General features: G+C 43.7%; 1 protein-coding gene across 2 annotated transcripts; it reads right to left on the reverse strand.

The window, feature by feature from the left end:
- Positions 1-754: 754 nt before the first annotated feature.
- On the reverse strand, positions 755-11,947 carry LOC109481710. 2 transcript variants are annotated; one of them, XM_019784304.1, is made up of 5 exons: positions 11,917-11,947; positions 6,771-6,884; positions 4,232-4,368; positions 2,018-2,133; positions 755-1,238 (listed from the first exon to the last, which is right to left on the reverse strand). In XM_019784304.1, exons 2-5 carry the CDS (start codon positions 6,854-6,856, stop codon positions 1,095-1,097), a joined length of 483 nt encoding a protein of 160 aa, XP_019639863.1. In that variant the 5' UTR covers positions 6,857-6,884; positions 11,917-11,947; the 3' UTR covers positions 755-1,094. The 2 variants fall into 2 exon arrangements, with proteins under 2 accessions (XP_019639863.1, XP_019639862.1); XM_019784303.1 differs by lacking the exon at positions 11,917-11,947 and adding an exon at positions 8,733-8,798.
- Between the last annotated feature and the right edge of the window lie 424 nt (positions 11,948-12,371).

Consider the following 12,371-nt stretch of genomic DNA (forward strand, 5'->3'; position numbering starts at 1 on the left):
AGAGCTGTGACTCTATGTGAGAACAGTGACCCAAACACCCAACCTCCACCTAATACTGAGAGATTTAGCTGTTACCACACTGTGGTTTTCTTTGAAATAACGTGTTTGGTCATAATGATTGATGAAACATCTCATATTTGAGCATTGTGCTCACATTCGTAGAGCTGTGAGCTTGGTCAAAGCTACGAGAGCTGTGACTCTATGAGAACTGTGACCCGAACACCCAACTCCCACCTAATTCTGAGAGATTTAGTTGTTACCTTTGAAATAGCGTGTTTTGTCATGATGATTGATGAAATATCTTACAGCTGCGCATTGTGCTCTCCCGACCACGTTGGCAACATTTTTCCTGGTGTCGTGAAGTTTTTAGTTTTAGAATTTTGCGTATAGAAACCTGTCCAACGTAGTTAGTGGCTACACGGCTCCTTGTTGCCATTGAGGACATGAAACGTTACCGAGGAATATTAAAACCCAGGATTGACATTCTCCTGAAGCGTTTTTGCACCTGCCAGTTATACATTATCTTGTACTGAAAAAGTTTTAATTTCCTACGAGTATCACTATCTATGTCGATGAAGGTTAGACATCCAGGTAATAAATGCACCAAAAAGCAGTTACTCAAGCAACTGGATATGATTTTTGGAACGAAACGGTCAAAATCATATCCAGTTGCTTGAGTAAGTGCTTTTTGGCGTATCACTATCTATGTTTTACACCGCTTAAAACAAAGAACGCACAGCTGTGGAATTGTCGGTTTCTATTTCTTTAATACATTTCTAAGTCATGAGAAGAAGAAGATTTGTGTATGACTCTAAGAAACGGCATCTCCGTGCCAACATATTTCTTCTCTATGGATACAGTACTCTATGGGATAGTGTAACTACCTAACGTTACCATGTGGAACTCGCCTTTGGTTCGGCACGATCTAATCTACACTGTAGAAGATGACAGGTAAATCTCAATGAAACTTTGCTGACGGACACGTGTGTGATTCTGTGCCACCGTATCTAAATATCAGATCGCCAATACGGCAGGTTGTTCGTTAGCAGGACGGGTGAAACGGAGCGGAGGAAGGAGGGAGAGGGGGGGGGGAGTTAGCCCTCTAGGCCGGCGACCAGCCCCCTCAGTGCGTCGTTGGCCTGTGCGTTCCCCCGGGCGGATCCGATGTCGACCTCGGCAAGCCGCTTCCGCTTCCCGCCCACGTCACTCAGCAGGTTCTCCAGGAACGCTAACCTGGCCTGCGGAAACAAACAAACAAACACACAAATTATTGACAAAATTATTTCCTGAGAGGGTGAAGGAGGTTATATACATCAGGGCCGATCAACCTTCACTGAACCGCGACGGGGCCGACATCGTCTACCAGGTACCATTGTGAAGGTGACAAAATCCTTGTCTGATAACGGTAAACAAAGAGGTCATTTTTTCCCGGAACTGGTTGCCCAGGTAACAGTAAACAGACACGCCATTTATTCCCGGAACTAGTTGCCCAGGTAACAGTAAACCGAACACTTTTTATTCTCGGAACTGGTTGCCCAGGTAACAGTAAACAGAACATCATTAATTCCCGGAACTGGGTAACAGTAAACGGACACGCCCTTTATTCCTGGAACTGGTTGCCTAGGTAACAGTAAACAGACGCCATTTCATTCCCGGAACTAGTTGCCCAGGTAACCGTAAACAAACACGCCAATTCATTTCTGGAACTGGTTGCCCGGGTAACAGTAAACAGAAACGCCATTTTATTCCCGGAACTGGTTGCCCAGGTAACAGTAAACACCCGGAACTGGTTGCCCAGGTAACAGTAAACAGACACGTATTTTATTCCCGGAACTGGTTGCCCAGGTAACAGTAAACGAACACGCCCTCTATTCCCGGAACTGGTTGCCCAGGTGACAGTAAACAGAGACGCGACATTTTATTCCTGGAACTTGTTACCCAGGTAAGAGTAAACAAACACACTATATTCCCGGAACTGGTTTCCCAGGTAACAGTAAACAGAGAAGGGTAGTTTTACCTCATCAGCCCAGTCCTCCCCCACGGACAACTCGGCGCTGCGCTTGCCCAGTTTCTCCAGGATGTTGTCGATGGCGTCTTGTCTTGCGGCGTCTTGTATCCGGCCGGCCTTGGCTCCTGGAAGTATCATATAGAGCTACTGAATATCTAATCACAGCTTTTTGCGGATTAAACAGGCCATCTACATCAGGGCATTACAACCATTCCTCAACAGAGACGGGAGGCGCCACAGACTTTCTGCAACCACTGCTCCCGGAGTCACGTGTGTTATCTGCGTGACGTCAGGGAAGCGGTTTATTGCTCATTCTTTGACAAAGACTGGAGTTGTACAGTCGAAAAATTGGGTGAGAAAATTTGTGTTGGATATTACAGTTTAAACTTGTTTCATTATTTGCCCACTAGTTTATGTTAAAACATTCCCCTGTTTGATATTGTGTCTCCTGCCTATGTTTAAGTGTACCTGTCCTTGGTGCTGAACCATGTATCAGTTGTGTACACTGTACATGTCCTTGGTGCTGGACCATGTATCAGTTTTGTACACTGTACCTGTCCTTGGTACTGAGCCATGTATCAGTTGTGTACACTGTACCTGTCCTTGGTACTGAACCATGTATCAGTTGTGTACACTGTACCTGTCCTTGGTACTGAACCATGTATCAGTTGTGTACACTGTACCTGTCCTTGGTGCTGAACCATGTATCAGTTGTGTACACTGTACTTGTCCTTGGTACTGAACCATGTATCAGTTGTGTACACTGTACCTGTGCTTGGTACTGAACCATGTATCAGTTGTGTACACTGTACCTGTCCTTGGTACTGAACCATGTATCGTGAAGTGTTCCTGTCCTTAATGCTGCTTATCAGTTGTGTACACTGTACCTGTCCTTGATACTGAACACTGTAAAAGTTTTGTACAATACACCGTGTTGCTGACTAATGATATGGAAAAGAGAAATGGATAGATAAGCGGCATTTCATTCGATGGAAAAACAACAGTTAATTAAGCGGATTACTATGTGACCTTAGAAAAGTGATTATAGAGATACTTTTATATTTTTGGACCGCTTTCTCCAAACAACTCTAAGACTAGGTTTAAGGAGGCCACCTGAGAAGATTAAGAGATTATCCAGATACGCCGGAGAAGTTTTAATTCAATTAGTATGGAAAACTTAAGTAGGTCAGCAGAACATTTCGATGAATGGATAATACGAAAAGCTTTCCGTAAAAGTCAGATGTTGCATTTTTAGTTATTGGCTTGAATTAATTAACTAATTAATTACTTGAAAAAAATCGTCAATAGTCGAACCAAATAAGTTAGAATTTAGTGTTTAGTAGATAGAGGAGTTGCATACTATATTGTGATCCATCCTGCTGCCCATGTTTTGTTATCATGTAACGTGTACTTGCAATTAGCCTACGGACAAGAGCTTACAAAAAATTTCTATACGGTTAAAACATAGTGACCAGGTGATGGTTTTTTTTATCTACAGTTCTTCCCACAAGTGAAAATGCTATGTGCTAGGCATTTGTATGCGGCCCTATAGCTATAGCAGTGCTATGTGCTATGCGTTTGTCTGCGGTCCTATAGCTATGGCAGTGCTATGTTCTATGCGTTTGTCTGCGGTCCTATAGCTATAGCAGTGCTATGTGCTATGCGTTTGTCTGCGGTCCTATAGCTATGGCAGTGCTATGTGCTATGCGTTTGTCTGCGGTCCTATAGCTATGGCAGTGCTATGTGCTATGCGTTTGTCTGCGGTCCTATAGCTATGGCAGTGCTATGTGCTATGCGTTTGTCTGCGGTCTTATAGCTATGGCAGTGCTCTGTGCTATACGTTTGTCTGCGCTCCTCCTGTCCTGCCTGTGGCAATGCTCTGTGCTATGCGTTTGTATGCGGTGCACCTGCCCTACCTGAGAAAATGCTCTGTGCTATGCGTTTGTGGTGTCGTGTGGCGCAATGGCAGAGTGCGCGACTCAGAACCAAGAGGTCCCGGGTTCAAGTCCTGACATGCCACCGATCGTGTGCCCTTGGGAAAGGCACTTTACACGACTTTCCCCACTAGACTCAAGTAAAAATGAGTATTGTCTGTCCAGTATTCGTTTCTATGTGCGGGACACAACACCAGCAACAGCTGCCTCTGCTCGGCGTGTATTGCAATGTTGCAATTTAAATAAAATAAAATAAAATATGCGTTTCTCTGCGCTCCTCATGCCCTACCTGTGACAATGCTCTGTGCTATGCGTTTCTCTGCGCTCCTCTTGCCCGTGATGGCCGCCAGTTTCGCTGCCAGCTGCTCCCGTGCGATCTTGGCTGCCTGGTCTCTGGCGATGTCCATCTCCGCTAGTCTCTTTTCTCTGAGAACACAACCAACGAGGGGAAATCAATGAGTACAGAGATAAAAAAAAACATGGCAAAAACAAAATTATCCTTTTTCAGTGTGACACAAAATTCTCCCTTCGATACAGTATTACTGTGCTCAAAAAACAGCTTTAAGTCCTTTTACAGCAACAAGCGACTTGTAAAAAGTTGACATTTATCCACCAATAAATTGTCTGATAATCCAGGTATAGGGCACTCTCAGGAATGTCTTGGTTCTGCCGAGTCGCTTTCCAATGTGATTTCAGGGCAGCAAAACTGGAAATATTCTGAACAAGGCAATCTTTGTGATATTGACACATACTGCTTCACATCGGCACATTTACACGTAAATCAGCCTACTTTCAGTGTAAAACTGCAGAAACAAGCCGCGAGACGAGTCCTTTTTTTCTGGGTGGCGCCCTAAAATCAGCTCAGGGTTATTCCAGTGACCATTTCCGTCAGAATTGTGGGAAAGTTTTTCTCCATGAGGGCCAATTAAATTGGGACTGTGTGGTTTAACTCAATATGTAGATAGATGACTAGAATGATGACTTGAAAAATCGGGTTTCCAAGCCCTAAAACTGCAATGGATGCCTTTAAGATATATGTTATGAGATCGTAAGGGCGTCAGCAAAAATCTAGAATTCCCAGCAAAACCATATCCAGTTTAGGAGTTATGTTTCAGCACTGTTCAGTATCTCCTGCTCACGTGTAGGTGTATGAAGTCGTTCGGTGTGATAAGCTAGCTGCCGCCGCGCCGCGTGCATGCGAAGCTTGTGTTACGCCGTAGGGTGGTTACACCGGCTATACAGATACAGAAGCTATTTCATTGTAAGTGCCTGTCAATTCAGACTTATTGTCTGCAAGAAGGTGTGTGGATAAAGTTTCAAAGTTTCAAGAAGCTGATGTGTTACGCCAAAGGGCAGTTATACCGGCTATACAGATACAGATACAGATTGTGTCAGTAGTCGGAGAGTTGCTTTTAAACTTCAAACGTAAATTGGACACAATTCAGTGGTCCCACTGCAATGTTAAATAAACGGATCTTGGATCTTGAATGTTATCTAACAGGCGAATCTTCGGTCCGAGATAGATGGTCCGTAATAGGGCTTTAAAATGAACATTGCGTGCTTAAAGACCACAGTGGGATAAAACACTGTCTAAGGGTCATTGGAAGGCTTCCCTAGCTGCCTTAAATCCTCAACCTGACATTCCCACATGAATACGAATGGTAGAATTCGGCACAAAAGGAAATGATAATTGGCCAGAAGAGTCAGTCCTTAGAAAGGGCGCGGGCTAATGAGCTCCACGGTGGCCAATCATTCTCCAGATTTTGCGTAAATTTACTGTTTATGAACCCACGTTGTTAGTCTGCTACGACAGAGGAACCTTTAAGTCTAAGTCGCGTTATCATTAAGATATTTACGGCAGAGACGTCATCGAGTGACTGTCTTGTGCAAGCATACATTTGATGGGAACCCGTTCGGTGTAGTTCATGTCCTTTTTAAATGTTCCTGCATATCTCATTGGCGTTGCCTACAGCTAGTTGTTACTCTGAACTACCTGTCACACATAAACATTGCACATCGAGCTATAGGCCCTACTTGTATTATAGATTGTTGACTGTGTAATGTACATTCTTGTTGTTTTTGTATGTGGGAGGGCAACTAGCAAAGGTGCTTCGCACCTGTTTTGCCCTCCCTTTTACTTTGTGAAAAATTTAAATAAACAAATAAACAAATAGGCGCTGTTTAAAGCTATCTAGTGATGATGCCCCTTCTGCACGTATTACCAGCGAGTTCCACCTACGAAAAATTGACTACTGGTAATTTTTATTAATTGTCTAAAAACTGAACATCTTAATCCTGGCATAGCTCTTGTACCCTGGAAGGCATGGCTATTTCTTGTTCTTTGCTGACCTGGTATTGGATACTTGCTGGATGTATAAGTACTTGGAGGGGTGACAGTTGAGTTGCTGAAAAAGTGGCTTATGTAAGGCCCAGAAAACAAAATGTTATGTTTTCTGGTTTCCGACTTACCCTAGAAAAAGTTGCTGACCCTAGGCTATTTTGTGGGTGGACCCCTGCAAGGGTCAACATTTTTTGTCGAGCTGATTAACCTTTTTTAGTTCCATGACCTGACATGTGAGTTATTAAACGTCGTACAATCAGTTTTCTAATACTGTCATTGAAAATAAGTATCATTATGCAAGTTTTACTTTTTTAGACTGTATTGTATAAGTTTAATCACTAGAGATTGCCAAAGTCTAAGAAAAAAAAAGAAAAAAGATACCCCTACCTACCGACCCCAATTTTTTCAGGACTAAAACAGGAAACGTAACATTTTCCCCAGGCTTGAGGTGTGTTTGTCGGCAGATGTAAGAGGAAAGAAGACTTACTCCGCTTGTACCGGTACGCTTCCACAGACGAACACGAAGAAGGCGATGGCCAAGGTCGGCAGCCACAAGGTCATTCTTCCTGCCATCTGTGCGTGACGAGTCTTCAAAGTGTGTCTGAAATAGAGCGAACAGTCGTCTGTGAGTGAGATTCTTCAAAATGTGTCTTAAATAGGGCGAACAGACTTCTGTGCGTAAGATTCTTCAAAACGTGTCTAAAAGGGGCGAAAAGACATCTGTGCGTAAGATTCTTCAAAGCGTGTATGATAAAAGGGCGAACAGACATCTGTGTGTGAGATTCTTCAGAATGTGTCTGAAATAGGGCGAACAGACTTCCGTGAGTGAGAGTCTTCAAAGTGTTCCTGAAATACGACGAACAAACCTCTGTGAGATTCTTCCAAATGTCTCTAAAAAGGGAGAAGAGACAAAAACACCGATAGGGGCTTTTCAACAGCTGCCAAATGGACAGGCTGTTGTAAAGGGAAGCGCCCGTACCACAGTCCATTAAGGAACGGCCAGGGCCAGGGTAGAGGCAGATGGCTGGAAAAGAAAGCCGAGGAAGTTCAGTAGACAGGATGACACGTTCCTGCATCGGTAACGAGATGCGCCTAAGAGTGCAGCCAAAGTCGTTTTACGTGTCTCTACTGGTCAGCCGTATAAGGTTTAACGTTGAAGAAGAGGTGATAAAGCTGCTGATTAAAACCTTAACCAAAGCCATTTTGGCACGAGTGGTTCATACCTAGGTCATTACGCTCAGGTCGTGACGATTTCCACATTTTTTTCTGATTTTTGGTACAGCCACGAGTGAAGAAGTGCGGATTGCCTTTTACCAGTACCTTCAAACTAATCCTCCTAGACCAGCAGTAGGACAGGTTCATTTTGACACGATGCACGAAATGAAGGAGAAGAGACAAAACCATCAACGGAAGCATTTCAACCCACATCTGGCAAACATTATGTGAAAACGCTCGAGTTTGTTCAAGAAAAGCAGTCGCCATGTCCGTATGGAGATGCTGCCTATTCCACAGACCAGTCCGAAGTACCAATGACTCAGTCAACATCTTTCCTAAACCGTCTCTTTTCCGGGGATTGAGGGAGAATTCCACAATCAAAAAAGACTGACGTCGTATCTACTCACAAGACAGAAATGAACCATAAGTTAAACCCTTTGATCCAGAACACCACAAAACGCACCTCGATCTCCCGACCATGTACCAGAGTCCCCGGCAAACCCAACGGTCCTACTGACCGGCCGACGACGGCACGTCATACCATCCATCCTCAGATTGCGAAGAAAATGCTCAGAAACAAATACTTTTAGACAATACAGCATGAAAGGGAATCAACTCCTCCATTTAACACCTCTCTCTGTCATGAGAGTTTTGATAGTGTAATTGAGTGGAAAATAGCGAGTAACTAATTCCAATCGACTATTCCAGTAAATTTAATGCGTAATTCTAGTAATTTAACAAACAAACTGTATCAATCGCAGTGTCCTATTCAAGCAACTGGAAAGACAAACTCTAGTAATTGAGATGTACAATTCTAGAAATTTCAAAGGGCCAAGTCTACGTAGTAATTCCAATAGAAAGTGACCAGAGCTTCAGCAATAGTCTATCCTATGCTACAATGGGCAGGGAACTAAATCTACTCAGTAGAGATGCACAGTACTCTGTAGCGAAGATGAGTAACACAAAGATTGCACTGCCCACAGACGAAAGGTACGCCATCTCTTACTGCAGTAATTTGGACAAGCAATTCTAGTAATTGGAAAGACCAACTGTAGTAAATGAGATGTACAATTCTAGAAATTCCAATGGCGAACTCTATACTAGTCTTTCCTATGCTGCACTACTCAGTAGCGATTCACAGTACTTTGCATCGGAGATGTATAACACAACGGAGATGTGCCAACACAAAGACCATATTACACAAGTAACGGCATCTCTTACTGCCCGCACTAACCTGCTTGACTGTCGCTCTTTACCTGCCGCTGTGCACGCCTGCCGATGTCACAAGTTTTCCTGACTAGTAAGGGGACCTTTTATTTATACCCGCGGCGACGTGAGCGGACTCTGCTAACGACGATCACTCCGGGGACACATCGGCATTAATGAGCGCACATTAACCGTGCGGAGAATGTATATTAATCTGCGGGTTCAGCACGGACAGGCTAAGGCAGGTCACCCGCTGCTAGTCCCCACCAGACTCTTTTGCAGGCTGAATAAATAGTAGAAATCTGCCTAAAAGAATGTAGCTGGCCAGGAGAGTTGGCCGGCCATATAGAGGGTCTAGTTTGCCTGCTGTGGACCCTCTATGGCCGGCCAACTCGTCAGGCCAATGATGTTCCCCTTAGACGATTTCTACTATTTATTCAGCCTGTAAAGGAGTCTGGTGGAGACTAACTCGCTGCTGTGAGCTCGCATCTGGTTCGGAGTATAAATTGGGAAGGGCAGAAATTCTCCCACGCACCCCTGTGTATTAATCCACGGGTTCAGCACGGACAGGTCATCCGCTGTAGCCTCTACCAGGTACCTTGGATCGCTGGAAAACTAGTAGAAATTGGCCGAAATAAAGGGAAAGTATACCAGAGAAGTTCCCGGGCCATAGAAGATCCAACCCACGGTGGGTCGCGAATTGGATCTTCTATGGCCCGGGATCTTCTCTGGTATACTTTCCCTTTATTTCGGCCAATTTCTACTATTTTTTCAGCGATCCGCGGTGCCTGGTAGAGGCTAACCCGCTGCAGTGATCTCGCATGTGGTTCTGAGTATAACTTCGGAAGGGCGGAAATTCTCACACGTGCCCCTGGGACCAGCACGGCGTGACAAACACCCCGATTTCTCCCGACCTTCCTAAGGACAGAGCCATCATTTCCCCATCCGGGGGCTGTGCTTTGGTCAGTTGGCGTCAGCGATTACGTGGTCATTTTTATTGGTCATCTTCTATTCAGCATGACGAGGGTCAGATTGCCGCTTAATGACATCGTTTTGGTCATCAAAACACGTCAAATAAGGCTAGGATAGGACATAGGAGGCGCCGACTAAGAACTTTATTCGAGAACACAATACTTTTTTTACCATTGCTAAAGGCTGTTTCTAAAAACCTCATCAGACTACAAAACAATATTCTTCAACAGTTTACCAACCCTTCAGGGGTTTTTTACGTAATCAAACAGTTAAAAAGAGAAGACCTACGATTCTGATCGAAAGCAACAGCAACTTTACAATATCTTGAGTTGAACATCTGATGCAGCGTTAAAGCTGATGAACTTTTTTCGAGAACGAAACGCTTTTCTACCATTGCCAAATGTTGTTTCAAATAACCATAAGAGACTACAAACCAATCTTCTTCAACAATTTACCAACCCTTCAGGGTTTTTTAAAACGTAATCAAACAGTTAAAAAGAGAAGACTCACAAAACAATCTTCTTCAACAATTTACCAACCCTTTAGAGTTTTTAAAAGCTAATCAAACAGTTAAAAAGAAGACTCACTATTCCGACCAAAAGCAACGGGGCAAACCTTACAATCTCATGAGTTGAAGATCTGATGCATCATTAAAGTCTCTGTACTTTCTGTTGTGTCAACAAAGAATCTATTAACGCTGATGAAGTGACAGCTTGTGATTTGGCCACGCTGAATCCACCTACTAAACTTTGCGACAACTTTCAGCAGGCCTCCTCGTTAAAATGAGCTGGCTGTCGAAACAGTCCCTTGAAGATCAAAACAAGGTCACGCCAGACCTGGGAGACCTGATTTAACGTACATAGACCGACTTGTGGTGACGCCAGCCTCCCCAAGGAAAACTTGGTAAGTTCCATGATGAACAGGGCTGGCTGGATAGAGAAAGTCTTGGACCAGGCAAGCCCGTTATAAAGATGACTTACACTTAGTTCCCCCCGTGTGAAGCGAACATTGGGCAGCAAGTTTCCTCTGCTTTGTTCGATCTTTGGCCAGATTCTCAGCTCTCCTCTATTTTCGAGTTTTTTTTTTTTGAAAGTCGTTGCCATGTTAGCTTCAATGATCTCCCTTACTTCCTCCTACCCTCTGGTTTCCAGTCCATAGATATGACGATGGTGGTCGTAAAAAGAGCCACGAATTCACAACTCAAGGCAATACTGTAAGATCTCGCCTATGCCTTCAACTTTACGGTCCTACAAACGTATTTACGACACACCTTTAAGATCCTACCCAGACCTTTACGATCCTCGATCCGCATTCATCGTAAAGAGTACTTTAGGATTCTACATACGTCTTTAGGAGCTTGCGCCTTTACAATCCTACAAACGTATTTACCACCTCAAGCACATACCCTTAAGATCCTACTCAGACCTTTAAGGTCCTTCCCACGCATAGAAAAGAGTACTTCAGGTTCCCACATACCTTTCCAATCCTGCCCAAACCTTTACGAGCCTCCACACGAATCGAAAAGAGTATTTCACCATCCTACAACGTCTTTAAGATATCAAACACATACCTTTACGATCACAGACCTGAAGAGTACTTTAGGACCCCTCATATGCCTTTACGATGCTATCCGGACCTTTACGAGCCTCCCCAAGAACGGAAAAGAGCACTTTACTGTCCTACTACCTCTTTAAGATACTAAACACATACCTTTACAATCCTACCCAGACGAGTACTTTAGGATCCCACACACACCTTTACGATGCTATCCGGGTCTTTACGGAAGAATTTTTGTCTATTGATCATACATATTAAGTAAAATAGCACAGCACAAAGTGGAAGCGTACTCAAGTAGCTAAGACTTATTTCAACGCTACCACTTACACATAAACAGAAGATAAATTAACAAAAGCTAATATTAGAGTTCAATACGTCGGTGAAGGTTAGACATCCAGGTAATAAGATACGCCAAAAAGGAGTTACTCAAGCAACTGGATATGATTTTGGAAAAGGGCAAAATTTTGACTTTAAACTTTTTGGCTTTAAGTCCAATATAAAGGAAATACAGATGGTAATACATATGTAACACAACGTAAGAAATTATTTAGGAGGCTACAAAGGGTTTGTAGCCTCCACCTACCTGTGCTTGTAACCAATATCAGTCCAATATAAAGGATATGGTAATACATATGTAACACAACGTAAGAAAGAACAAAGAGTTTGTAGTAGACGCCACCTACCTGTGCTTGTTCCCGGCCGTCCTTTGCTGGTTGTCGGTGGGACCGTCCTGTCCCATATTTATAGCCGGTTCACCGTGTGATCACATTAGCCATTACGGGCCTCAGAGGAACGTGGAGCCGCCAGGAGAGGAAACACGGCCCTTGGAGGCTGGCGCGTGACGAACGAACTGATGTCACTCGCCGCACATCCTAGAAAAACATGTTTTATTATTGAGCAGCATAGAAACTTATGCTGTTGTCACATTTCCAACGAAAAATATGATATTATATATGCAGATAGTTTTCAGTATTATTTTTTTTCTCAACTTTTCTGTCTATTTTTTTTTCAACTTTTCTTTTATATCATGATTTTCGTTCCATAAGACTGTCCGGCCGGGCCCCGGTTTGAAATTGTGACCTCAGCATTCCTGGACACAGTGGTGGGCAACTCTAGCAGGTTGCTAATCTTAGCCACA

Source organism: Branchiostoma belcheri, unplaced genomic scaffold (genome assembly GCF_001625305.1).
Source record: "Branchiostoma belcheri isolate BF01 breed outbred unplaced genomic scaffold, Haploidv18h27 scaffold57, whole genome shotgun sequence".
NCBI lineage: Eukaryota > Metazoa > Chordata > Leptocardii > Amphioxiformes > Branchiostomatidae > Branchiostoma > Branchiostoma belcheri.

Excerpts from the sequence above, each read along its gene's own strand:
- LOC109481710 (XM_019784304.1), bottom strand. The coding sequence starts at position 6,856 with ATGGCAGGAAGAATGACCTTGTGGCTGCCGACCTTGGCCATCGCCTTC. Across the intron at positions 4,369-6,770 it reads AGCGTACCGGTACAAGCGGA|AGAAAAGAGACTAGCGGAGA; the intron begins GTAAGTCTTCTT and ends TTGTGTTCTCAG. Across the intron at positions 2,134-4,231 it reads AGCACAGAGCATTGTCACAG|GAGCCAAGGCCGGCCGGATA; the intron begins GTAGGGCATGAG and ends TGATACTTCCAG.